This window comes from Ostrinia nubilalis, chromosome 24 (genome assembly GCF_963855985.1).
Source record: "Ostrinia nubilalis chromosome 24, ilOstNubi1.1, whole genome shotgun sequence".
NCBI classification, from domain to species: domain Eukaryota; kingdom Metazoa; phylum Arthropoda; class Insecta; order Lepidoptera; family Crambidae; genus Ostrinia; species Ostrinia nubilalis.
In genome coordinates this window covers 5,578,227-5,603,961 of record NC_087111.1, presented here as the reverse complement: position 1 = coordinate 5,603,961, position 25,735 = coordinate 5,578,227, and the positions used below count along the sequence as shown (strand labels likewise).

At 39.3% G+C, this 25,735-nt stretch overlaps 1 protein-coding gene across 4 annotated transcripts in view; it reads right to left on the bottom strand.

The window, feature by feature from the left end:
- The window catches only part of LOC135083885 (uncharacterized), a 65,338-nt gene that overhangs the window by 7,928 nt on the left and 31,675 nt on the right, over window positions 1-25,735 (bottom strand). For all 4 annotated transcript variants that reach the window (XM_063978633.1, XM_063978635.1, XM_063978634.1 and 1 more), the window contains exons 7-8: window positions 21,187-21,447; window positions 3,354-3,413 (exon numbers count right to left, since the gene is read on the bottom strand). In XM_063978633.1, coding sequence (XP_063834703.1) covers window positions 3,354-3,413; window positions 21,187-21,447 — 321 coding nt within the window. The remainder of the gene's footprint in view (window positions 1-3,353; window positions 3,414-21,186; window positions 21,448-25,735) is intronic.

Sequence of the window (25,735 nt, the reverse complement as noted above, 5' to 3'; positions counted from 1 at the left end):
TTGCACACAATCACTTTGTTCGATTTTGTCGAGCTTGATTTTATATTCTGTTAGCTGTTAGATACATACTAATGCAATTTTATAGGGACTTAGCGGACTACAAAACTGACTCCAATCAACAGATTGCCTAAGCCAATCTACGTTTGTAGCTAAAAACTGGTGCTCATTATAATGACACTACTTCTTCTTGCGACAAACAATGTCAATGAAATTATTGTTTTTTTTTTATAGTTATCTGATAAATAAAATGTGTAACTCAGTACCTACCTAACACAATCATAAATGAAGAAAAAAATACATACAAAATGTATGTATGGTATGTACTAAATTCAACGACAATCTTTTGAGATGATGACAATATGATTTTTTTACTATATCTGTTTTATAGTATTTCTTTATGTTCATAAAGTATTAACTACGTTAGTACTTACCTCTGTTTATCTGAAGAGAGTGTATGCGAAAACAGCTCTAGTATCCTAGCTAAAGAACTAGCGCGATCTTTCATCGTGGTTTTTAATAATGCATACAAATCTCTATTTGACTTGAGGTTTTTCATTTTAATGAGTATTTTTACTGAATTGCACACGATAAACAACTCATAAACCAAAATAAACATCTTTGGTTTACCTGACATTATTTTAGTGTAACGAATTTTACCTAAGTGAATTTTGCTATGCGGAAAAATGAGGCGCTTTTATTTAGTTTTTTGTGATTTTCTCGAAAATAGGGATGAATAAGGGTCTAAAAACTGAGTAATAATATCGCCCACGTTGTCATCTATCATCTCTCATTCATGGTTTGTTAAAGATCGCCCAAGATGTCAACTAAAACACGCAGTTTTCATTAAAAAAAATACCTTTTAAAAATACGTCAAAATAGCCAAGCTAGAAGTTTTTTAGACACTCATTTTAACACACAGATTAAGATAAAGGTATAAGATAATACATTAATACGTAATAACATAAAACCAGTGAACGAAATTGGATAAATTGACAATACAAACAGAAGTCAGAAAATCCATGATTTTGACTTTGTTCACTTTACGGTCGCACCACATAACTATGATAGTAGATCATGACTTGATATTAGTGATATTTGATAGAATGAAGTCTCATCTTTCAATTTATATGCAAATCAATCTTGTTTTAAGTAGTTGCATTTAAAGCACCATGTCCAACACCTTGTATGGGCTCGATCCACCGTGCGACGGCGACGGAATCAGGCATCTCTTTTTATCACGCAGTGTTGCTGCTAGTGACATCTCGCTCGCTCAGTTCTTTGTTGCTCTATTCCGCTAGTTATAATAATAACTTTATGGTACAAAAACAATGAACATGATATACCTAGGTCTACCAGAATCTCATGGCAAACAAAAATATTGGAAAAGTGTGTTTTTCATATGGCAATTGTCTATGGTTTAATTGTTACCTATCAAAGAAAATTTTGAAATCTGTCAGCCGCTGCAAAAAATTTGTAATCTCTTCTTGACTATTTGTTATTTTTGTGAAAAAGTCGAAAAAGCTCAAGCAAGTCATATTGTTTTCAATGTGAATTGTAAAATAAGGCATAATTCAAAGTCAATTTGATTCTAAAGCGCGTCGTCGAGTTGACAGTAAGTTGGACTGAAATGTTTTGATACATTTAGTTTATTACCCAACTACGTCACAAGGAGGGTTATGTTTTTTTATATTATTCTTAATAGCTGCTTTATCGGGGTTTTCAGGTATATCTCACAAATTGGTGCAGAGGAATGGTCAAAATGTTATGACTATGTAAAGAAAATTGAAAAAGATTTAATCTCTTTATCTTGATCATCTATTGAAGAACAAGAAATTGCAAGTGGAGTTCTTAGAATAGTTTTCTAGTTCTGAATGAAGTGATAAGTGAAAAGTATGATGCATAATAAAATTAGTTACTTAAAGTAATAATACGATTTATTTATTTTTCAAGACATTTTCCTATGTTAAAAACCCGATGTATAACAACATTCTTCATACACATACCTATCTAAAATGTATATTCGTACTTCATGTTCATTAATATTAAAGTCATAAAAGTAAAAAATTAAACAGTATCAAGATCGTTTATTCCAATTTCCCCAGTATTGCTCTCAACAAAGTTTATTTTCCCTATTTGCCATGAGATTCTGGTACACCTATAATTTTATTATCATCAGTGTGCTTACGTTAGGTAAGTATGCTCGCTAGCGACTGCATAAAAAAATGTCATTAAATTTTACAGCGCCCCTAGAGGAGACTTTCAAGAACTAGAATATTCATAGATTTTTTGACGACACGTCGTCTGCTGCTTCTGTGTGGACGAACCTGCACCTATAATCTCCACACGGCTCTCTCTAAATTACTAAAAGTAAATGGACAATTTGGTGGCCTATTCTACATTGTCGGAACCACGCGGGCTCATTTTTTACACAATTAACATTTATTAACCCTACTGCGCCAGGTGGGGTATGACATACACTAGCGGTCACCCTTAGAGATGGAGTTTCCTAAAATCCGTTCTTAGTAGATATATTTTTAGTTTAATTTATATATTTTTAGCGTTATAAATTGAATATAAAGTTCATTAATACAGTAATACCCCGCTTTACGCGACCCGCACGGTTTCACGATAACGCGAATTTCAAATTTCGCGTAATATTATTTAATAATTTCAAATGTCTCACATTACGCAAAAGAATGTGTATAAACATAATGTAAAGTCATTAACTTCTCTTTGGTCGCGGCAATCCTCGCTTCCTCTGAAAATTCTGATTAAAGAATTGGGTCTTCCCCGTCTTACTACTCTGTTCTACGAGGATTCCCTCGTTCGTTTCGTTTGTTCCGTCGTGTTTAGCTCGGCTGGTAGGCGCGCAATGACTCTTGTTTTAACATTTATTGATTTTTAATCATATTACCTTGATATACGCGAATTTCAGTTAACGCGATTTTTTCTGGAACGTATCCTTTGCGTAAAGCGGGGTATTACTGTAATCAGTTTTATCAATTATTAATCATTTTTAAACGAAGAAGACGTAACGTTTTAGTGAGAATCTGGAGTTTACAACCAAAAGGTGACGACTGTGTCGCCGTCTGATATTTATAATATTATTATTATGACCTACACTGAACCAACTGAACTGTCCCACCAAACTCATTGACAGGGGGGCGCCACCATCGTTCAACTTGTTCAGGTTTGATGTCCTTTAGACAAGGAAAACCCTTATTTTAATTAAGGATTACTTACTTTAAGGTTTTACAATATTTTTCACGGTGTTAGTTTTTTAAGTGACCTATTTGAAAATAAGTTAGGACAGTAAGTTTATTGGGTCTTTAATAATTTTGACGCTTACTTACCTGACAAATACCAGCCGTTTTGCGGTCCGATGGCAACTGACGACGCCCATTCAAGCAATCCTTAAAAATGAAAAATTAATTACCCAATATTAAAAATAGAATAGAATAGAATAGAATACCTTTATTCAGCATTAACATTTATGTGCATACATGTACAGGGGTTAAATATTACTGAGCCATGCTGAAAAGGCGCCCGCTCAGCGAAAATCGTGACATGACACACACAAGTCGTCAAGTCACGAAGCTGGTTTTCAGCGGGTACCAACATGGGGGTTATTACGCCAATTAAGCGCCCTTTTGACAGTGACGGTTTATCAATATAAAATATTATAAAATTCGTGTCGATTCGTAAGACTTCCTGGCAAAAAGGCGCGCAACAGAGGGCGCTGCAGTTAAAATAAAATATCAATTTATTTACATAAATACAAAATAAAATATAAAAAAAGGTAGACCTAAAATATGACATTTACAAAATATTAGAAATAAACTCCACAATTGTTCCAAGTACCCACACTAAACAAAATAACGAGACCAGAACACAATCAGTTAACGGTATAATTATTAAAAAAACGGTATAACGTTTCTACTATAAAAAAATAACTTTAGTACTTAAATGATCTGTGAGGCGGCTTCGGACCGCTGACCTGTCGTTGTGTTGATTCGGACCGTAAAAAAGAGAAAAGAACAATAAAAAAAGAAAAAGTCAATTGGAAAGGACGCTGGACGAAAAAAAGGCGGGAAACTTCGAAGTGGCAAGGCGCGCTTCCGAAAGTTTTAAATTAATAAAACTAAATCTGTTAGATTTTCGTTGTTAGGAAAGTTTATTAAGACGATGGGGAGGGGTAGCAAAAAAAGGAAAAAAGTGGAGGTCACCGATTTGGATCCGGGCGATCGCAGCAACGGCGATACCAGTTCATCAGATTCCGAGGTGGAGGATGGTCAGGGAAGTGTTCTTGTTCCGTATTATGTTACTGACTACACCAGGTTATACCCAGAGGACTCTGCAGCTTTTGAATTCGTAGTCTTCATAGAGTCAGCTGATAGCCAGAGGCCCATTGGTACCAGAGATTTATTATCTCTTTCCAACGTTCTGAGAAGGTACAATAAAGGCGTTAAGTATTTGAAAGCACTCAACAAGTACAAAATAGGAGTCTACTTTGAAAAGCCAGGTCTAGCCAATGCACTACTGAATAATAAAACCTTCTTAAGTGATAATCAGTTCAAAGCCAGCATTTCAGCTTCATCCACCGAAACCACGGGGATAATTCGAAATGTGCCTATAAAGTACAATAACAAAAAAATCTTTACCATGTTGAGCAGTAGCAAGAAGATTATCAGCGTTCGCAGATTCTTCCGCAAAGACACCACAACTGAAGGTTTCTCCCGTCAGCCCACAGGGACAGTCGCCATCACTTTTGCGGCGACGACCCTGCCAGACTTCGTGGAGCTGGGCGGCTGGAGGCACAGCATCACCCAGTACATCCCTCCAGTTAAGCAATGTTACCGCTGCCAGAGGTATGGTCACATTTCCAAGTATTGTAAGAACGAGGAACGGTGCTCAATTTGCAGTAATGGACACAATTATAAAGATTGTCCAACTCCTAAAGAAAATGCAGTATGTTCTCATTGCAAAGGAAACCATATTAGTATTTCAGCACAATGTCCAATAAAACAAAAGAAAATACAAGAAAATAGAGTGAAATTTGTTAAAGCTCCCACTTATGCAGACATATCTAGTAAACAAACCTTTCCAGAATTAAGAACAAATAATAAATACTTATCAAAGCCTGAAAACAACTTAATGTCTATATTGAACTCTGATGCAACGGTAATGAATCTTTTAATAGAGTCAATAGTTAAAATTATAACATTAAATAAAAGCAACAACAAAACTATTTCATCCAAAAACATTTTAGATATTCTTACAGACACTTTCAGTAAAAATTTTAATTCATCAAATTCGAAGACCAAATAAATATAGTTCAATGGAATGCTCAGAGCTTTCTGTGCAATCGTAATTTATTTACTAAGTTTATTTATGATAATTGTATAGATATTGCTGTAATATCTGAGACTTGGCTTAAGCCTATTCACAAATTTAAGGTAAAAGGTTATAAAATAGAGCGAAATGACTGTGGAAATGATCATAATGGAGTAGCCATCCTGATTCATGAAAGAATTCAATATTGTAGACTTCAAACTTATTTTGATAACTCATTACAAAACTTAGCAGTTCAAATCACAATCAATAATAAATCATACACAATAGTTTCAGTTTATTGTCCTACTAATAGTACACCTAGATTTCATATAAAGAAATTTTCAGATTTAATAGTAAGTTTGCCAAAGCCAGTTATTGTAGCTGGAGATTTTAACGCCCATCATACCATATGGGGCTGTAACACTGTAGACAGTCGAGGACGAGATATTTTAGATAGTTTAGATGATTGTGATTTAGTTTTATTAAATGATAAGCAGGCCACGACTGTGGGAACACATGTCTGGAGACCGAACGGACTCGACTTGACTATGGTGAGCCCCTGTTTAGCTTTATGCTGTGACTGGAAAGTGCACGATGATCCACTTGGTAGTTATCATTTACCCACCATAACCTCAATACAACTATTATCAACTGCATCGCAACCACGTCTAACATACATGCCAGCAGGTACTGATATCCCTGATCATCCTAATCTTAAACTAGTTAATTGGAAACATTACTCAAAGTTAGTCAATGAAATGTTGAATGATTTTACAGTGTCTAATAGCAATGTTTTGGAATTGTACAACAACTTTTGTGACATCATCAAGTCAGCTGTAAATATGTCAATGCCAAACTCAAATAAAAAAAGTCAATCTCAACGTTTCGTTCCACACAGATCGTCAGTTATAAAGTCTAAACGTCTTTCGGTTCCTTGGTGGAATGATCGCTGTGCTAATGCTGTACAAAACTCGAAAGAAGCTTACGTGCAATTCAAAAATGACCCTACTCCTGAAAATTATGTACATTTTAAAAAATTACAAGCCTTGAAAAAGCGTGTTATTAATACAGAAAAAATTGAGAGTTGGAAAGAATTTTGTTCTAATTTAAGTAGATTTACTCCCATATCTCATATTTGGAATACTTTACGTAAATTTAATAAAAGTAATAATTGCAAGTTTTCGCAGAACGATTCTTGTCCGCTTTGGGTTCATGATTTTCTTACGAAATACACTCCAGACCATGCAGAATCGCCACCATTAGATTTCACTAATCATACAGCAAGTAATGCAAATTCTTATCTGTTAAGCATGTTTACATTTACTGAGCTTATATCAGCGATCAAATCACGAAAGGACACCGCTTGCGGCTTGGATTTTATCTCTTACAAAATGTTAAAAAAATTAAATAAACAAAACCTATTAAAATTTCTATTTATCATTAATAGTTTGTGGAAGGAAAATCTGATTCCAGGTCAATGGAAGACTGACTGCTTAGTTCCCATATTAAAACCGAATAAAGATAAAAATTGTCCAGATTCTTATCGTCCGATAGCTCTAACATCGTGTGTAGGTAAAATTTTTGAACAATTGATAAAACAGCGTCTGGAGTTTTACATAGAAAGTAATAATTTGCTTCCAAGCAATCAATTTGGGTTCAGACGTGGGCGTTCCGCTCGTGAAAGTTTAGGTTGTTTATACACAGACATACAAAAGGCTTTAAAAGAAAATAACTATCTAATCTGCGTTTTCTTTGATATTGTCGGTGCCTTTAACAATGTCAATCTTACTGTGTTATCATCGATTCTCTCTTCATTAGGTCTTCCAACTAAAATTGTGGCCTGGTTACATAATTTTTTAAATAATCGCTTAGTACATGTTAAACTTAATAATAAATTATATGGTCCAAGACTCTCTTTCAAAGGAGTTTGTCAAGGAGGTATTTTGAGCCCGTTATTGTATATTATATACATCCATAGGCTAAATGAAATTTTGGGACCTGATCCCCAAATATGTAATTTACAATTTGCAGATGATTTAGCAATATATACTCAAGGCCCAAATTTGTCCACGTTAACAAGCAAAATAAATGTACTACTTAATAAACTGCATAATTATCTATCGTATTTGAATTTAGATGTTAATGCAAATAAAAGTAAAGTTGTTGTTTTTAAGAAACGCTGCATACATTTATTAAGTTCGGGTATTAAATATAACCATCAAGAACTACCACTGGAATCAGGTGCAAAATTCTTAGGTGTTACTTTCCAACAAAACTTCTCTTGGAAACCCTATGTTGATTGCCTTATAGAAAGATCTCTACGTGCTACAAATATTCTTAAATCTCTTACTGGAACCAATTGGGGTGCAGATCCTAAAATACTTTTATTATTATATAAATCTTTGGTAAGAAGCCATTTTGAATATGCATTCTTTTGTTTTGCCTCTGATAAGAAACTTGTAGAGAAACTTGAAAAAATCCAAAATAAGAATTTGCGACTTATATTAGGAGCAATGAACACCTCACCAATTAATTCAATGCAAATCGAGTGCAACTTACCTCCTTTATTCATTAGATTTGATTATCTTAGACAAACGTTTTTGATGAGATTGTTGTCTGTAAATAATAGTTTATTAACGACCAAGTTATTACAAATTAATTTTCCTTCTTATTTGAGTACTGTGCTATCGGATATCAGAAGGTTAAAAGATGATAATAATGTACATACTAGCGATTTATTACCGTGTTATGGAGGTGAATATGACAGTAAGTTTTGTTATATAAATGTAATAATTAATAAAAAACTTTCTTGTAAATATGTTGTAAATAATGAACTTAATTCTTGGGAAGGCTATAGACAAATATACACTGATGGCTCAAAAACCGAAGATAAGGTTTCTATGGCATTTTATGACTTAAATGTCAAGATTGGTCATGGGATAAAATTACCATCTGCAGCAAGTATTTATACTGCCGAGGCATGCGCAGTGCTGGCTGCTCTGGAGTACATTGAGCATTCAAACATTGAAAAATGGATAATAGTTACCGACAGCATGAGTGTTTTAGAAGCTTTGTCGAACCCGTGTCATAACGCAAAAACAAACTATATTATTTTTCAAATAAAAGAAAAATATCACAAACTATGTAACATGGGCAGAGATATTATTCTTTTCTGGACACCTTCACATGTGGGCGTGGTGGGCAATGAAGAGGCAGACACTTTAGCTAAGCTTATAACAAACACATCAGATGTAGTGCCTGTTAAGAAGATCAAAATATCATATACAGACTGTTCAACCCTTTTAAAAGAATTAATGAAGAAAAAATGGCTAGACCATTGGCAAGAAAGTATTCAAACTAAAGGAAAATGGTACCACCAGATTAACCATGGAATAGGAAAGCCCTGGTTTACAAAAGGAACCTATAAGAACAGAAAGTTTTATTCTTACATATCAAGATTAAGAATTGGACATGGCCGATTTAATGAACATCTCCACCGGATGAACATGATCACCTCCCCATCATGCTCATTCTGCAATCAAGCTAATCAATCCCTCCATCACATATTCTTCGAGTGTTCTATATTTTCACTCTGTTTCGTACCGAAATATATTTATTAGTTTCTTAATTTTAGTTTAAGATAAAACAACACAAACTGGAAGGAATTTGCTCTTTTTCTTAATTGCATTTTTTAATCACAAACTGGCAACATTCTTTCCAATCCTATGGAGCTAGGCTCGCGATTGCGATTGCGACGCCCCCCAGTGACGCAAGAGTTTTGAGTTCGGAAGGACGCCCGTGCGCAACAGCGGTGTGTTCTTTAATTCGGCAACCATATAAGCGTTTGTCAATTTCCAAAATCAAGTGAATCTAATGAGTGCGGGATCCAGCCCCTATGGAACTATGGTCTTTCTCATCAATATGTGCTAATACTTCACAAACAAACTGCATTTCGGAGATACGCCGGGCCCGGCTGAGCACGCGGCTGGCACTGTGGAAAAGAGGTTTGTTCGCCGTTTGTTTTGAAAATTTAGTATAGCTAACATATTATTTGTTGGTCCTACGACCCGAATTTTCATTTTCCTTCCAATTGTGTAGTTTTATCGTAATTTTAGCGTACATACGTACCACATTTTTCATTCCACGTGCGACCATCTTTGTAACGCAAAATGGCGCAATCGAAAGTGGAAAATGATTCCAAGACCTCATTAGATTCCAATAGCGAGAGTAGTAGTTCATGTGTTCAGGATATTTTCGAGCGAGATTTAATTTTAGACGATTTAAAGAGAACATTACAGTTTGCAACTACAGATATTCAAAAGTTCATTTCACGTACCAAAGATTTGTCAGCTCTTCAAAGAAAGTTTAGCAAATTGCAAACTAAAGTCGAAAAGTCTCTCATTAAATCTAAATCATTCAATAAAGAGGAACAAATCAAAATTAGAAACGACTTCGACGATTCATATTATGCAATTGTCACTCAAGTAGATAAATTAAAACAATGTCAGGAGCAAAGCAGACGAATGAGTCGTCCCTTTGCTAATTCAGAATTTTCGAGTAATGCTAAATTACCTACTTTGCCTTTGCCCAGTTTCTCTGGCGAAAGCACAGAATGGAATTCATATTTCGATTTGTTTTGTTCTCTCGTTCACCACAATACTGCCTACACGGATGCGGAAAAGTTTAGGTATTTGCTTCTTACGTTAAAAAATGAACCATTCAACCTTATAAAGTCCATTCCAATCACTGATGCTAATTATTTCGTAGCAATACAAATATTAACTTCACGTTATGAAAACAAAAGAATCATAGCTTCGAATCATCTTGATAAAATATTCAACATTCCATCTTGTAACGTAAAATCAACGAGTGATTTACGTAACTTATTAAATACATTCCAAGAAAACATTAAACCTCTTGAAGTAATGAAGTTTCCCACCAGTGAATGGAGTTTCATTTTGTTACACATTTTACTACGTAAAATTCCTGCATCTGTTCGTAAGCAATTCGAGTTATCATTGTGTTCACCTTCAGACATTCCAGAGGTCAACACATTCATTTCATTTTTAGAGCGTGAACTTGTCGCTGAGGAGTTTTCTAACGATAATTTCGGGCAGTCGAGTAAAATTATTAACAATAAAGGCGGTAGATTTGGCTCACAGTCTAGCTCGCGAGCGGCGCCCCCTAGCGGCAATATGGCCGCCGGTCAGCGACAAGCCTTCGCGGCGAACTTCGCGCCGCAATCCTCTGACGTGTCAGGCAACACTCAGCCTAATCGGCATAGCGATAAGGCACATTGTTTGTTATGTGATGCTCAACATACGTTGACGAAATGTTCTAAGTTTTTGAATCTTTCAATAAAAGATCGATTTTCTTTTATTAAAAACAAAAGTGTTTGTTACAATTGTTTACATCTCGGCCATAACGTGAGCCAATGTAAATCCAATTTTTCGTGTAGGAATTGTCAGAAGCGCCATCACACATTAATTCATTTTGACAATAATGTAAACAAAGCGTTCGATCCGAGTAGCGGTACTAATCAGTCCGTCCCGCTCCCGCTCACGGCGGAGTGTAATAATGTTGTCTCTGTTTCTACGACTGATGCCCAGCTGACTTTAACGTCAACTCGAGATAAGGAAAACGATTCTATTGTGCGTACGAGTACGGTGTTATTGTCTACGGCACTTGTCGATGTTTATATTGATGATCACAAGTTATCAACCGTGCGCTGTTTAATTGATACGGGCAGCCAGGCTACTTTCATTTCGGAAGCGTGTGCACAACGTTTAGGTATTTCACGTAGACGTGTGAACGTTCCGCAAGTTTATGGAATAAATAATAACAAACCGGTTTACCCTAAGGGAGTGGCTTCATTCTTCATTGCGCCTAGAAATCAATCGCAACCATCGATTCATGTTGATGCATTGATTTTGCCCAAATTAATTACAACACAAATGCCTACTTGTCAATTACCTTATACAGGGTGGTCTCATATTCAAAACTTAACTTTAGCTGATCCGAGTTATCATACACCACAACCAGTGGAAATGCTTTTAGGTGCTGACATTATTCCTCAAATTTTATTGCATAACACAATCACGGGTTTACCAGGTTCACCAATTGCTATGAATAGTATTTTTGGTTATTTATTGTTGGGTAAACTCGATTTGAATTCATCGACTGAGGTTTCTCTTCCGGTCCAGGTGTGTCACAGCTCTGTTAACGACGACTTTGACCTCCAGCGATTTTGGGAATTAGAAACAATTTCTGAACAAAAGTCTCTCACTCCTGATGAACTTTTGTGTCAATCTTTTTTTGAAAACACGCATGCGCGTAATGAGTGTGGGCGATACGTGGTCGCTCTTCCCTTCAAACCTGACGCACCGCCCCTCGGCGAGTCGCGGGATATTGCTATTTCTAGATTTCGTAAATTAGAGTACAAACTCGAGCGCAATTCGCAGCTCAAACATGATTATCACGCGTGCCTCCAGGAGTACTTAGAGCTCGGCCACATGGAGCCCGTCGATAGTCCAGCAGCTGCAGGTGGTAACTATTATATACCGCACCACGCCGTGGTCAAAGAATCTAGTGAAACCACCAAAACCAGAGTAGTTTACGACGCAAGCTCTAAGACTACAAACGGTTTTTCTCTAAACGACAATTTGTTAATTGGTCCAAAGCTTCATTTAGATATTGTTGATGTGTTATTAAAATTTCGCATTCATTTAATTGCCTTCACAGCTGATATCAAACAAATGTATCGTAACATTATGATTCGTGAATCGGATAGGGATTTTCAGCGTATAGTGTGGCGCACCTCGCCCGAGGAGCCCCTACGCGATTATAGACTTTGCACTGTGACCTTTGGAGTTAGCTCATCGCCCTATCTTGCTCTTCGCACCATTCAGCAGCTCGCTCATGGACGAGGCCGCACGCTTCCCGCGCGCATCGCAGGTCCTCATGCGCGACGTATTTGTAGACGATGTCGTATCGGGTGAAAGTGATGAGTCACGGGCTCTCGCCCTACAACAAGAGTTGATAGGTATTTGTCAATCCGCAGGTTTTGAGTTGCACAAGTGGCATAGTAATTCTCCCGCCTTACTTCTCGGTTCTCAGCCGACAGTTTCTCATGGTGAGCGGTGCGAAAGTGTGCCCTTCGCACACATGGAGAATGACTCATCCACTAAGGTCCTAGGTATGCAGTGGGACCCGAACTTAGATACTTTTGGTTTCAGTGTGAAAAGTTACTCTGAAAAATGTACAAAGAGGTCCATTCTTTCAGAAATTGCACGTATTTACGACCCTCTCGGTCTTTTATCTCCAGTGACTTTATTTGCAAAACATTTAATTCAATTATTGTGGATTTCTTCTGTGGACTGGGACGAAACCCCACCACAAGACATAGTCGATTCGTGGGCTAGCTTCACAAGTCAGCTCCCACTATTATCTAACGTTAGCTTTCCGCGTCATGTTTTCCCTCAAAATTATAAATTACAGCTTCACGGCTTTTCAGACGCCTCCGAAAAGGCATACGCAGCATGTGTTTATCTCCGCGCGCAGCGCGAAGATGGTAGTGTGTGCGTGTCCTTATTGTTAGCGAAAACACGCGTCGCGCCTACGCGTCGCGTATCTATTCCCCGTCTCGAACTGATGGGAGGTGTTTTGTTATCACAACTTATTAAAAAGGTGTTACAAAATTATAGTGATAAAATACAAAGTGATCAAATTTATACTTGGTCGGATTCAAGTATTGTTTTAGCATGGTTGCGTTCACCGCCCCATGAATGGAAAACATTTGTTTCAAACCGTACTACGGAGATATTGAATATTGTCCCCGCGGATTGTTGGCGGCACGTCCCGTCGGCCGACAACCCCACGGACGCTGCTTCGCGCGGCATGTTACCCGCTGCTTTCTTGCACCATGAGATGTGGTTTCATGGGCCTCGCTGGTTGAGCGAGGATGAAAGTATGTGGCCTGTTCCAAAGCCTGTTCTTCCTACTGATGAAGAAAAGCGTAATGTGGTGTTGTGTTCGAGTACTTCTACTCCAAACGAGGACGTAGAAATTATTTCACGTTTTTCTTCACTCGGTAGACTTGTTCGTGTTACGGCTTTGATATTTCGTTTCTATCACAAGTGTAGAAAGGTCAATATTTCGAGTTCAAAACACATTACTGTGTCAGAGTATAATTTCGCTTTGAATCGACTTATACGAGTTGTTCAACATTCAGTTTTCAATGATGATATTTTGAAGATTTGTAATGGGCAATCACCATCAAAATTCAATTAAAACGTCTTAATCCTTTTATAGATTCAAACAAGTTGCTTCGCGTTGGCGGTAGAATTCATAAATCGCTTTTATCTTTTGAGTCAAAACATCAATTGATTTTACCTAAAAAACATCCTTTAACTTATTTACTAATTGATTTTATTCACGTTTCAAACTTGCACAGTGGGGCTCAAAGCACCCAATATACACTTTTACAAAAGTATTGGATATTATCCAGTCGTGACGTCATCCGCCAACGCATTCATCGATGCGTCCGTTGTGTTCGTGCGCGCCCCGCGCACACGCAGCCGTCAATGGGTTTGTTGCCCGCAGCTCGCTTGCGACCGGCCAGACCATTCATAAAAACTTCGGTAGATTTCGCAGGTCCATTTTACGTTCGGGCAAATAAGGTTCGTAACGCTAAAATAGTTAAATGTTATGTAGCAGTTTTTGTATGTATGAGCGTTAAGGCTATACATTTAGAAATCGTTTCGGAGCTTTCCACAGAAGCGTTTTTAGCTACACTTAGGCGGTTTGTTTCGCGACGCGGTTTGTGTACCGATATTTATTCAGACTGTGGAAAGAATTTCGTGGGATGCGATAGGTATCTTACGGAATTGTATAGTTTCTTGCGTAATGACGTAGTACAAACTACGCTCAATTCAAAAGTTCTTGGTCAAGGCATCACTTGGCATTTTCAACCCCCATACGCTAGTCATTTTGGTGGACTATTCGAAGCGGGTGTTAAAAGCTTTAAGCATCATTTTCATCGTGTGGTCGGCACACGAACTTTGACATATGACGAGATGCATACGCTCTTATGTCAAATAGAGGCGATTCTCAATTCGCGCCCACTTTGTGTTTTAAGTGCAGACTCAAGGGATCCTCTCCCTTTGACTCCATCACATTTTTTAATAGGTGAGCCCTTAACGTCAATTCCTGACATTTCTTTAGTGGATGAGAATCCTAGCCGCTTAGTAAGATGGCGTCTCATCCAACAGTCCACTCAACATTTTTGGAAGAGATGGAGTCTTGAGTATTTACATCATATTCAACAAGCAACCAAGTGGTTTAGTAATCGCGGTGCCCCGATTCGTGAGGGCATGATTGTGGTGTTACGCGAAGACAACGTTCCTCCCTTGCAGTGGAGACTTGCGCGTGTTCACGCCTTACACCCAGGTCCTGACGGGATCTGTCGGGTCGTTACTTTACAAATTGGACAGTCGTTCTTCAAACGAGCTGTTGTTAAGATTTGTCCTCTTCCTGTTGAGTAGGGAGTAGGTACGTTTTGCATCTAAGTAAAGCTAGAGTAGTTTTAGGTTTAAAGTTAGGTTTCACTCTACAAATAGCTTAGATACTTGTAAGTTTCTTATCATAGGTTTTGTCTTGTTAAAAGATACTCGGTACTTTTAAGGTGAGCGGTATGTTTCGTACCGAAATATATTTATTAGTTTCTTAATTTTAGTTTAAGATAAAACAACACAAACTGGAAGGAATTTGCTCTTTTTCTTAATTGCATTTTTTAATCACAAACTGGCAACATTCTTTCCAATCCTATGGAGCTAGGCTCGCGATTGCGATTGCGACGCCCCCCAGTGACGCAAGAGTTTTGAGTTCGGAAGGACGCCCGTGCGCAACAGCGGTGTGTTCTTTAATTCGGCAACCATATAAGCGTTTGTCAATTTCCAAAATCAAGTGAATCTAATGAGTGCGGGATCCAGCCCCTATGGAACTATGGTCTTTCTCATCAATATGTGCTAATACTTCACAAACAAACTGCATTTCGGAGATACGCCGGGCCCGGCTGAGCACGCGGCTGGCACTGTGGAAAAGAGGTTTGTTCGCCGTTTGTTTTGAAAATTTAGTATAGCTAACACACTCCAAAGACTCATTTTGATAGAAGACTTATTACAAGTTTATAAAGAACCAGAAGTCATCCCGCGCTCTCTACCTGATCTTCTCAAAAATGAAAACTGTTTCGTAGCATTATACAAGTTCTTAGTTACCACTAAAGAAGAAATTTGAAGAAATTCAAAGCCGAAGTTGAAGGGAAAGAAATAATAATAATTACTCAGTCGGCTTCAAAATGAAAATGTTTCCTCTCTCTCGCGCCGTCTCCGTGAATACAAACTGAAGACTTGGCTGTATGGCGAATGCCTTTGCCTTTTCCTGCAAGAGGAAAGAACGAAACCAAAAAAAAAAAGGACGCTGGACGCTGTGTTTTTCTGATTTGTTATGAAATACGTGCTTTATTGTTGATGCGGAAATTTTTACTGTGCGAAGCGTCTCAAAACAACAAAACAAAACCCGGCGGAAACCGGAAAGGTGTGAGGTGCAAAATGTGACACACGTCCTGCAGGGCAGATGCTATTATATGGAGTAAGAGGAGCGAGCAACTACGGCGAGCACGACGCGCAAAGTCCCCTGGTGAGTCCAAAGTAATTTGTGCCAGTAAAGCACGTGTAACATGTATCGCACAACAAAGATCAACCATCACTGTGATCATACTCCACAGGGCGCGCCCAGACTTCGGCCGAGAGAGATAAAGCGACCATGATGAAGCTGTCCCATAAGCCATCTGACTGTTAATTACGGCGGGATCGACCCGTCAACCCCTGCAAGCGCGACGACGACATATAGGTATGCGATACAATGCCATCTGCCCTCTGTGACGTGAGCAAGTATTTCTTGACATGTGATCTAAAAGTGTGTTTTGTTTGCAGGTTGCGCAAAGGAGGTGGCAGGTCGTTCCAACACCGTGTGGCAGCAAATCTGAAAGATCCCCTGAACGCCACGGTGCGATGCTTTGGGGTGGCAAAGATGTGTGAGCAGACCCTTCTGGAGTGACCCTCCCTGCTCCCGGCCCAGTCAAGCTTATCGTACAAATACCTTGGTCTATGTGTGGCAATGATACCAAACATCATGGTAGCAAGATGTAATTTTCTACGAGCAGCCATTTTCAATATATTGGCAGCGTTGAGAAATGGGGTGACATGCGCTCGAGGTGGCACTGTGAAGCAGAAGCGGGCACAAGCATTTTGCACTCTTTGCACCAGCTTGGCAGACCTGGCCATGAGACAGGGTCCATACACAGTGTCACAGTAGTTGAGCTTACTGAGGACAAGGGACTCACATAGTGCAATTCGTATACTCTCGCATAGGTATGGCCTTAGCTTGTATAATATTTTGAGTCTGTAGAAGCAGTTTCTTGCGCATTCAGTAACGTGGGTTTCAAATCTTAGCTGGCTCTCGAAAATAAGTCCCAGATTTCTAACCTTATCCACTTTCTCGATCTGTTCTCCATTAATCTGGATATTGAGAGACTTATTCGCTAGTTTGATAGTGTTTTTAGGGGTTCCTATCAGTATTAACTGAGATTTTTTTGGGTTGAGGGTAAGACCGTTCGTGACGCACCAAGCGGAAACCCTCCCCAAGTCATCATTTACCTTGATCACAGCTGCGTCACACTTATCAGGCTCAAATGGAAGGTACAATTGCAAGTCATCTGCATAAATGTGATAGTTGCAATATTTGATGCTATTTATGATGTCAGCACTGTACAAGATGTATAAAATTGGCCCTAATATCGAGCCCTGGGGGACCCCGCGAGTCACCTGGTGGACCTGCGAACGCAAAGAAACACCATCCTCCCGCCTCAGTTCCACGTACTGCTTTCTTCCTGACAAGTAACTATGGAACCATTTTACAGAACTACTATCAAGACCATAATAACGCAGTTTAGATAGCAAGAGCGAGGTGTTGATAGAATCGAAGGCACGCGAGAAGTCGAGCAACAGCATGACTGCAACGGTGCCCCGATCCTGGGCAGCCAACAAGTTGTCGACCACATCAGCAAGAGCGGTTGCTGTACCATGCCCTTTACGGAACCCGGACTGATAGTGTGGAAGAATGCCCTGTTCCTCAAGGTACTGCGTGAGTTGATCACACACTATCCTTTCCAAGATCTTTGACAGACACGGTAGGATGCTGATGGGCCGGAGTTCTTTTACTGTGGTTGGTTGACCACTTTTTGGTAGCGGTCTCACTAAAGCCACCTTCCAGCTCTCAGGGAATACACTTTCAAGTATTGACCTGTTGATCATATTTGTTATTGCTTCTAGTGTCTGCGGCAAAGTCAAAAGTAAAATGTCAAGGGATAGGCCATCATCTCCACGCGCGTTCGATCTAAGTCTTTTGATAGCCCTCAAAACCAGATCCTCGCCAACAGTATGCAAGGAGAAAGTTGATGCTTTGGTATGTCTATGATACTCGTAGAAACTCAGTTGCGAGATATTAGCGTTGCCATCACCAGGTATGTTCAAAAAGTGTGCATTGATCTCATCAGGGTTGTTAAACGATGGTGGAAGGTCAGCTGATTTCCTTTTGTCTGGCAGGACAGTACCCTTGAGATTTTTCCATAATTTCTTTGAGTCCTTCACATTATTGTTAATATGCTTAGTAAAAAAGCATGATTTCTCTCTGTCAATAGCCTCCAAAACAAGGTGTTTCATAGTTTTATAAGAGGCCTTAAGGTCTGGGGTACCCAAGCTTTTGTATTTTTTATGGTAGTTGTCTCTGACTCGGATCATATCCCTAATAGTGTCAGTTATCCACGGGTGCGGAGGCCGTTTAAATTTCCGTGTCTTCATAGGGGCATGCAGATCCATCAGACCCATAACTGAGCTGGTAAAAGCCACCACGTAGTCATTTATATCTTTAGCGAGTTTGAGGCTATTCCAATTAATGGCGCTAAGGTCTTGACTGAACTGGTCTAGAATGATGTCTTTCAAAGGCCTGTAGGTTATCAGCTGCGGCTTGACTTTGTCCTTTTTGAACCTAAATTCTCCTAGCAGCATTGCGTGCCCACCCAAGTCAGGAGAATGCCTCACCACAACTTTGAGAGCCTTCACATCGGCACATATAACGTCGATAAGCGTACTGCTATGATCAGTGTGATGTGTTGGCTCCTTTACCAATTGGGTAAGGTTGAGACTATGTATACACTGGAGAAACTGTCTGCATCTGCTATTGCTCTCGTCAAGAAGATTTATGTTGAAGTCTCCCAACAGTATCAGCCCATCTGCTTTGCTGAAGGATGTAATGGTCTCGGTTATAGTGTCAAGGAATAATCCAACATCAAGCCAGGGCGGCCTGTAGGCCGTACCTATGATGATGTTCTGGTTGTTAAGGCGTACGGAAAGCCACATTTGTTCAACAGATGTAGCTGTGTCTGGATGGGAGCATAGCCTTATATTGATACCTCTACGTATGTAAAATCCCACCCCGCCCCCTCGTCCTCCTCTGACATGGTCCGGCCTAGGAGTATGTCTCAGCCGGTAGCCAGCGAGGATCGGAGCTCTGCCCTCTTCCCCATCTCTCAACCAGGTCTCGTTAATTGCCATTATGTCTGGATCAAGGTCCTCCATTGCCACAACAAACTCCTCTTGCTTGGTACAAAGAGATCCTGCATTGAAAAACCCTACTAATAAGTTACTTCTCAACCCCAAGCCTGTGCTAGATTTGTATAATTAATACACCGATAAATGACTATTTATGAATGGCCCTTTTAAATATAATTGTTTGGAACAACTGATAAGAGCATTTTATACTAATTTTTAATCTAAGATTTCCTAACATATTAAGAAAGTAGCAATGAAAAACAGAATAATAAGTTTGTAGATATTGCAACAGTAACAGAGTGTTTCGATAGGTAAGCAGTTTTAAATTTGTGATGTGAATTATTAAGTAAACAAAACCATTGCAAACATAGATCAGTTTAAAAAAATATACTTGTTTACAGGATCCAACGAGTCATGACCCCGAGCAGCCGAAAACTCTAGACAGGTCATCCAGTGATCTCAGCGAGTAGACCTGGGACCCATCGCTTTTGCGGGCGAATATACGGCCTCGTCTCGTCCAGCAGTACCTCCACTGGCGCCCGCGGCACTCCTCTCGCGCCCGGTAGAACAGCAGCCGATTGGAGCGGGTCAGGCGCTCGTTGATGTACACCCGGCCGCCACCATCGCCCGTAGCGCCGCGACGCACGCGCGCGGCCCGCAGCAGGTCGTCGCGCAGCTGGCGGCGCGCCAGGCGCACCACCACGCGGCGCGGGCGGGCCCCGCCGGTCTCGGCCGGGGGCGCACCCACGCGCTCCGCGAACACGACGTCCCGCTCCTCCAGGGTCACCCCGAGGCGGCCGGCGAGCACGGCCACGCTGTGGAAGACGTTCTCGCCCTTCTCGTCCGGGAGGCCGCCGATCTCCAGGTCCGCGAGGAGCGCGTCCTGGTCGCGGTCGTTGAGCTCCAGCTTGAGCTCGGCGACGGTTCGTTCCAGCGCCGCGACGACTCCCGACCCGGCGCCGGTGCCGGCCTCCGTCTGCACGCGTCCCACCGCTTCCAGCCTCTTCTCGACCTCGTCCAGGCGCTCCGCGTTCGCGTGCCCGACGCCAGTGAGGCAGACCTCGATAGTGTCCATCCGTTTGTCCAGAGCGCTCGTGCGGCTCTCGCAGCGGTCTAATCTGCCGGACAGCGCCGACACCTCATCTTTGAGCGCGCCCATCTGCTCCCTCAACGCCTGGAGCTCGGAAGTGAAGACCTCTCGGAAGTGCCTGATTTCCAGAGTAAGCGCTTGGATGTCCGACACCTCGACGGTCATATTTAGCGCGGTGTCATTTTGGTCGTCGTGCCCCTGCTCCGGCAAGGTGGTGTCCAGCTGCATGGGGCTGAGATCAGAGGCGCCGCGTCGCTGCGTGATGTACTCGGGCGAAGCTCGGACCGGCGTGTTAGTATTGTCGGTTTTGGGCTGCTTGCTCTTACACGAGACGCACCTCCAGTTAGCCCGGTGGTCCCCGGTCAGCGTATTATAGAAGCGCTGCTCCGAAACTCCAGCGCATACCAGGTCATAAGAGTCCCGGCATAGGCTGCACACTAGGAACCTCCGGTCCTCAATTTTCTTTAGACAGCCACTGCAATTCTTAATGTTCTTCTTTCCCTTGGGCGACATTTTGTAAGGAAAGACAAAAAAACAAAAATAAAAAACAATAAAAAAATTGAAATGTTGAGGTTTGAACCCACAGTCTCTGCGTTATAGCACGCTAGTCTCACGGCTATCCAACCGCGCCACCGTGTCACTTAGGTTGATGGCTCAATTTGACACTCATGTAAATAGTGGCAAGAAAGGTTGTTGAACCGGTCAGCTGTTGAGTTCAATGTACCCGACACAACACAAAACAAAATGTTTGCACCGATCACTTCACAGTTTCTGGTCCGATCACAATTATAGTTTTACTCTGTTAATTCTTAGTCTTTCACTGAGATAATACTGTCACTGATGCGTCCCACTCACGGTACTCAATCTATGTGGTTTTCGAGGAATAAAAATTATGTTTTGTATTTTTAAATTGAGTAATACACGGAGCACGATATGAACGTGACGGCAGCGCCACATACCCCACATACATGTCCCAAATCACAATAACTTTCGAAGTTTTTGTGATGGATGACTTCTCAAAAAAACTTCGAAAGTTTTTGTGATTTTTGACTCGAATGCACTCAAGTGTACTTGATAACAAAAGTTGGTACTTACATCTGACGTGTTAACACTATATCTTCCATCTCCATTCCTCAAGTCGAGCAATGTTTTGTTGCACGAAACATAATCTTCTTCTGGTTCGTGAAAAATCCCTCTGTCGTCGAAATTGCCTGGCTCGTTCGTACATACACAGAATTTTTTTATAGGTTTTTGAAAATATGTATCCCAAATATAAGTTGTACATTCTTCCATAGGTATGATTCTAGCGGGAGCGTAACGTGGATACTCTTCGTTTAGATCTATGGTTTCTCCAGTCTGAAACATTTTGACAGTAGGTACGATTAAAATTAATTAATTTTAATTTCTTAAATAAATCTAAATAATTATACAATGTGTCCGGGCATGTAGTGATCAAACTTTAAGGGCGAAATCTAGAGACAATTTTATCGATAAAAATACTTCAAAGGATGATGGGCATATTGGGCGTTAAACCAACAGAAACAAAAAGTATACTAAATTAAAGCTTAATACTAGTACTTCATTTCATAGTATGACAATAATCCTGAAATACGCGGGGATACGGAGATAGAGGTCGTTGAATATGTAAAGTTTCCATAGTATTGCACATCACATTAGGGTAATAAAAATAGTATTAGGTCAATTAGATTGCTTTTATCGATCATATTGAGAGTATTGTATCATATATTACTATCGATTATATCGATTTAGTAAGTATGTATACCGAATAAATCATAATCGATTATTCGATTGCAATAATCGATTATATTGCTGAAAATAAGGAATTGAATTAACAATCAAATGATAGTAATGATGGTAATCAATAAAATCGATTGATCGAATCGTTAATCGATAAATCGTTATTTGGCAATATCGATTAATAATCGATCCGTGATCGATTATGCGACAACACTACAACTGGTAGAAATCCCATAGACCCATGACTGTGTTCATGTCATTTCTCTAAATGGTACCTAGGTATGGTTGTGGTATGGTCCTACGCTTATAATGTAGATTTGTAGAACATGGTTTAAATATACCATTTGTTGGCCCCACTCCTGAACTGTTGGACACTCAGATCATAGAAGGGAATAGATGTGAAACGGGGGCGTGGCGCGTGTCTCCGCGATATGCCCAGAAACGAACATCACCCGCGACGCCAGGTTAGTCGCGATTCAGTCGTACTGAGGAAATGTTCTCCGATATTGTTGGATAATGCGTCGTAACGTGCAATAACATAAGTGAAACGAAGAACTACAGGAACAATGAAGTCATTTACCACATGTAAGTATTGCAAATCCATTGGTATTTTGCTTATAAATAAAAAAAACTAAACATTTTTACGAACGAATTCAGTGCCGTGACATTTACTGCGATATCGAAATTAGTGGTGATAAAAATTCAAACACGTTGTACATTGACGATTTAGTTAGCAACCACTTTATGTCATGCGTAACTACTGCGCAATGTATTTTATTTCTTCCGATATCCACTGACGCGTGAAAATACACAGTACGGCCGCATGTGCCGGTCGTAACATAGTGCAGGGCTCGTGTTCTAATACGGTTTCCTATTATCGATAAATAGAAGTAAATTATTATTTTCTATTTTCTAATTTTGAATGAAAAAATCATGAGTTGCTTGCGATTTTTAAGTTTTTACAAAAACAATAACAATAGTAGAAGGGATTAGTAACTGTCAACTATGTAATTACTATAAGAGCTAGTTGAAAGCCTAATATAGGCATTATTTTTGATAAACATAGGCGGTACGAATTTCGCCATAATTAAAAAGTTAATGCGCGATAGTAGTTAATAATAATTACAGTGATCCTGTTATTATTATTAAAGTAAATAATAATATATTACCAATATTGTAAATACTGGTAAAAATCGCAAGTACCTACTTAACCCATGACTTTTCATACAAACTTTGTCAGTCTATAACTTCTATACTCCATCGATAACGACATTGAGCTTTGGTTGGGGTAAATTAATATAAGGTAACTTCATTTAGTCCCAATAATTGATTCTGAGTTTTTCGTCCATACACAATGGAACTGACTCCTTTATGCAAAAATCGTTAAAGAACATAATAATAACGTATAATAATAAAAAGGTTTTCATACAAGCATTTTTTAAACCAATTTCGAGCCTTGCCCCCAGGATTTAAAGTATCGATATCTTATCGACTCCATTTTATCTTTCTTCTCTCTAATTGCTTTTTTCAAAGTGTGCGTCACGTCACGCGGCCATTGATTGGCCATAAGGCACGCCTTCTGGCCAATCACAGCACTTTTAAGCCGGTTGCACATGTTGTCGTAGACTCTCAGTCGCTTTGTTTTTACACAGTTGAATGTGTGTGTGGGAGCTGTGGTGGGGGAAATGTGGGGACACTGGTTCTCGTTGTAGTTACGCGCGACTTCATATCTATTCTCTTTCTATGATCTGAGGTTGGACATAATAATGGATAAGTAACTTAATGTATTTAAAATGTAAGTAGATAAGTATATTAATTAATAATATTTTTTGTTTGCGCAATAAAGCACTATTACACATTATGTCAATTTCCAAGCAAACCCGGTTTTTGGTAGTTATTTATATGAAAATATATTTCTGATATTAAGTCCTTCTGTTGGTTTTACGCCCAGATTCCATAGAAAAGTGCCCATCATCCTTTGGGGATTGACCCATTTATCGCAAAATTACAAGGATTTAAGTTTTTAATTTTTAGTTTTCACCTCTTCCTTCAAAAACAATTGAAAGCGTGGGTAGCTTAATAAGCAAATATTTTATATCACGCGATATAATGGCTGTAAGGTGAATAAGGTGATACAGTGTGAGTCACGTTAAAGTGTACATATGAATTAAGGTAAAACTAGACCTATTTTTATCGACAAAAAAGAAGTCAAAAATTTTTGAGATTTTTTTTATAGATTTTATTTCTTTCAATTACTTCATGCAAAGAAAAAGTAATAACTTTTAAACTAAGAGGTATATCCTGATAAAATAAAAGCAGTAATAATGCTAAATAACAGCAATACTAAAAAAATACATAAAATACCCAGAAAATGCCAACAAATAATAAAAAATAATACTTTAAAAAAAAATCTGCTTAAAAATTCGTATTTTTTTGGTTATTTGATCAATTTCTCCAAAAAATGCACCTATAACAGGTGGTTTTTATTACTTTTTATTATTCTCTATCGTATCAATTTTATAAAACCAAAAATCCCATGTCTCTATCCCTATCACAACGTTTGCAATGATCGTTTGAACTAAGCTTCTCCGGGCGCGCCATTCAATGCTTCGTTAACAACGAAAGTGAAAGTGGCTCTAGATTTGTAATTTTGATAAAAATAACAAGAGATTTCGAAGCAAAATTAGCATTTTAGTTAAAATTAAAATTGTCTCTACCTGTAGCGGAGGATAATGTGGTGGCAGGCCTTTGTTCAAACGATCATAGCAAATGTTGTGATAGGATAGAGACATGCGATTTTTGGTTTTACAAAAGTAATACGATAGAGAATAATAAATAGTAATAAAAACTAGAGATGAAACGGATAGTGGTTTGGCCGGATACCGGATACCGGATATCCGGCCAGCTGCTAGGCCGGATAGCCGGATATCCGGCGGCCGGATAGTTGGCCCATTGTCTTGTTGCATGTCGTGACGAGTTTAGCGCCGCACAGGTGCTTCGAACGCGATCAGTGGGTATATTTGTAGACTAGACTAGTCACACTTTTCGAAAATCGAATCCGTTCGAATAGAATGTCAGATTTTGCCACTTGTCTAGGGGGCAGATCAATTCGGGCGATTTCGGTTGCTATCGTGAGTGTGTGATTGAATAGCGAAAATTAAATTAGTTTACTTGTTGCGTAATCTGACTGAACTGCATGCATGCATCATGTCATCAGACCATCAGTGAAAAAAGATCGCTTTTTTTATTTGGCAATCTTCTAAACTTATAATAAATCTGTAGAAAGGTTGACCTTTCTACAGATTTATTATAAGTATAGAAATGTAAATGAAATAAGTACAGAATTGATTCTGTACATGAAATATATTTTCAAAATAACTATCAGGGGGTGATAAGTGATCGATACTGATGCCAAAAATGCAATCAGTAAAATTTTTGTCTGTCTGTCTGTCCGTCTGTATGTTCCTTATACATAGAAACAAAAACTACTCGACGGATTTTAACGAAACTTGGTACAATTATTCTTCATACTCCTGGGCAGGTTATAGTATACTTAGGAATTCCCACGAGAACAGGAATTAGCGGGAAAATCCTTTTGTATAAAAAATCTAAACCGCTTAAGTTAGACGCTTGAAAGGCATGCAGGTACCTTAGTAAACTTAAAACTTAGTTACAACAGGATATTGCCAAATTCCCACGGGAACGGGAGTTAGCGGGAAAAAACATTTGTATGAAAAAATCTAAACCGCGTAAGATAGATGCAGGGGGTAAAACGGGATCCACGCGTACGAAGTCGCGGGCGGCCGCTAGTATTTACTATTTATGTATTCGTCATTAGAGTGAATAGCCCAGAAAAAGAAATTATTTTTTTAAAAGGTCATAAGTT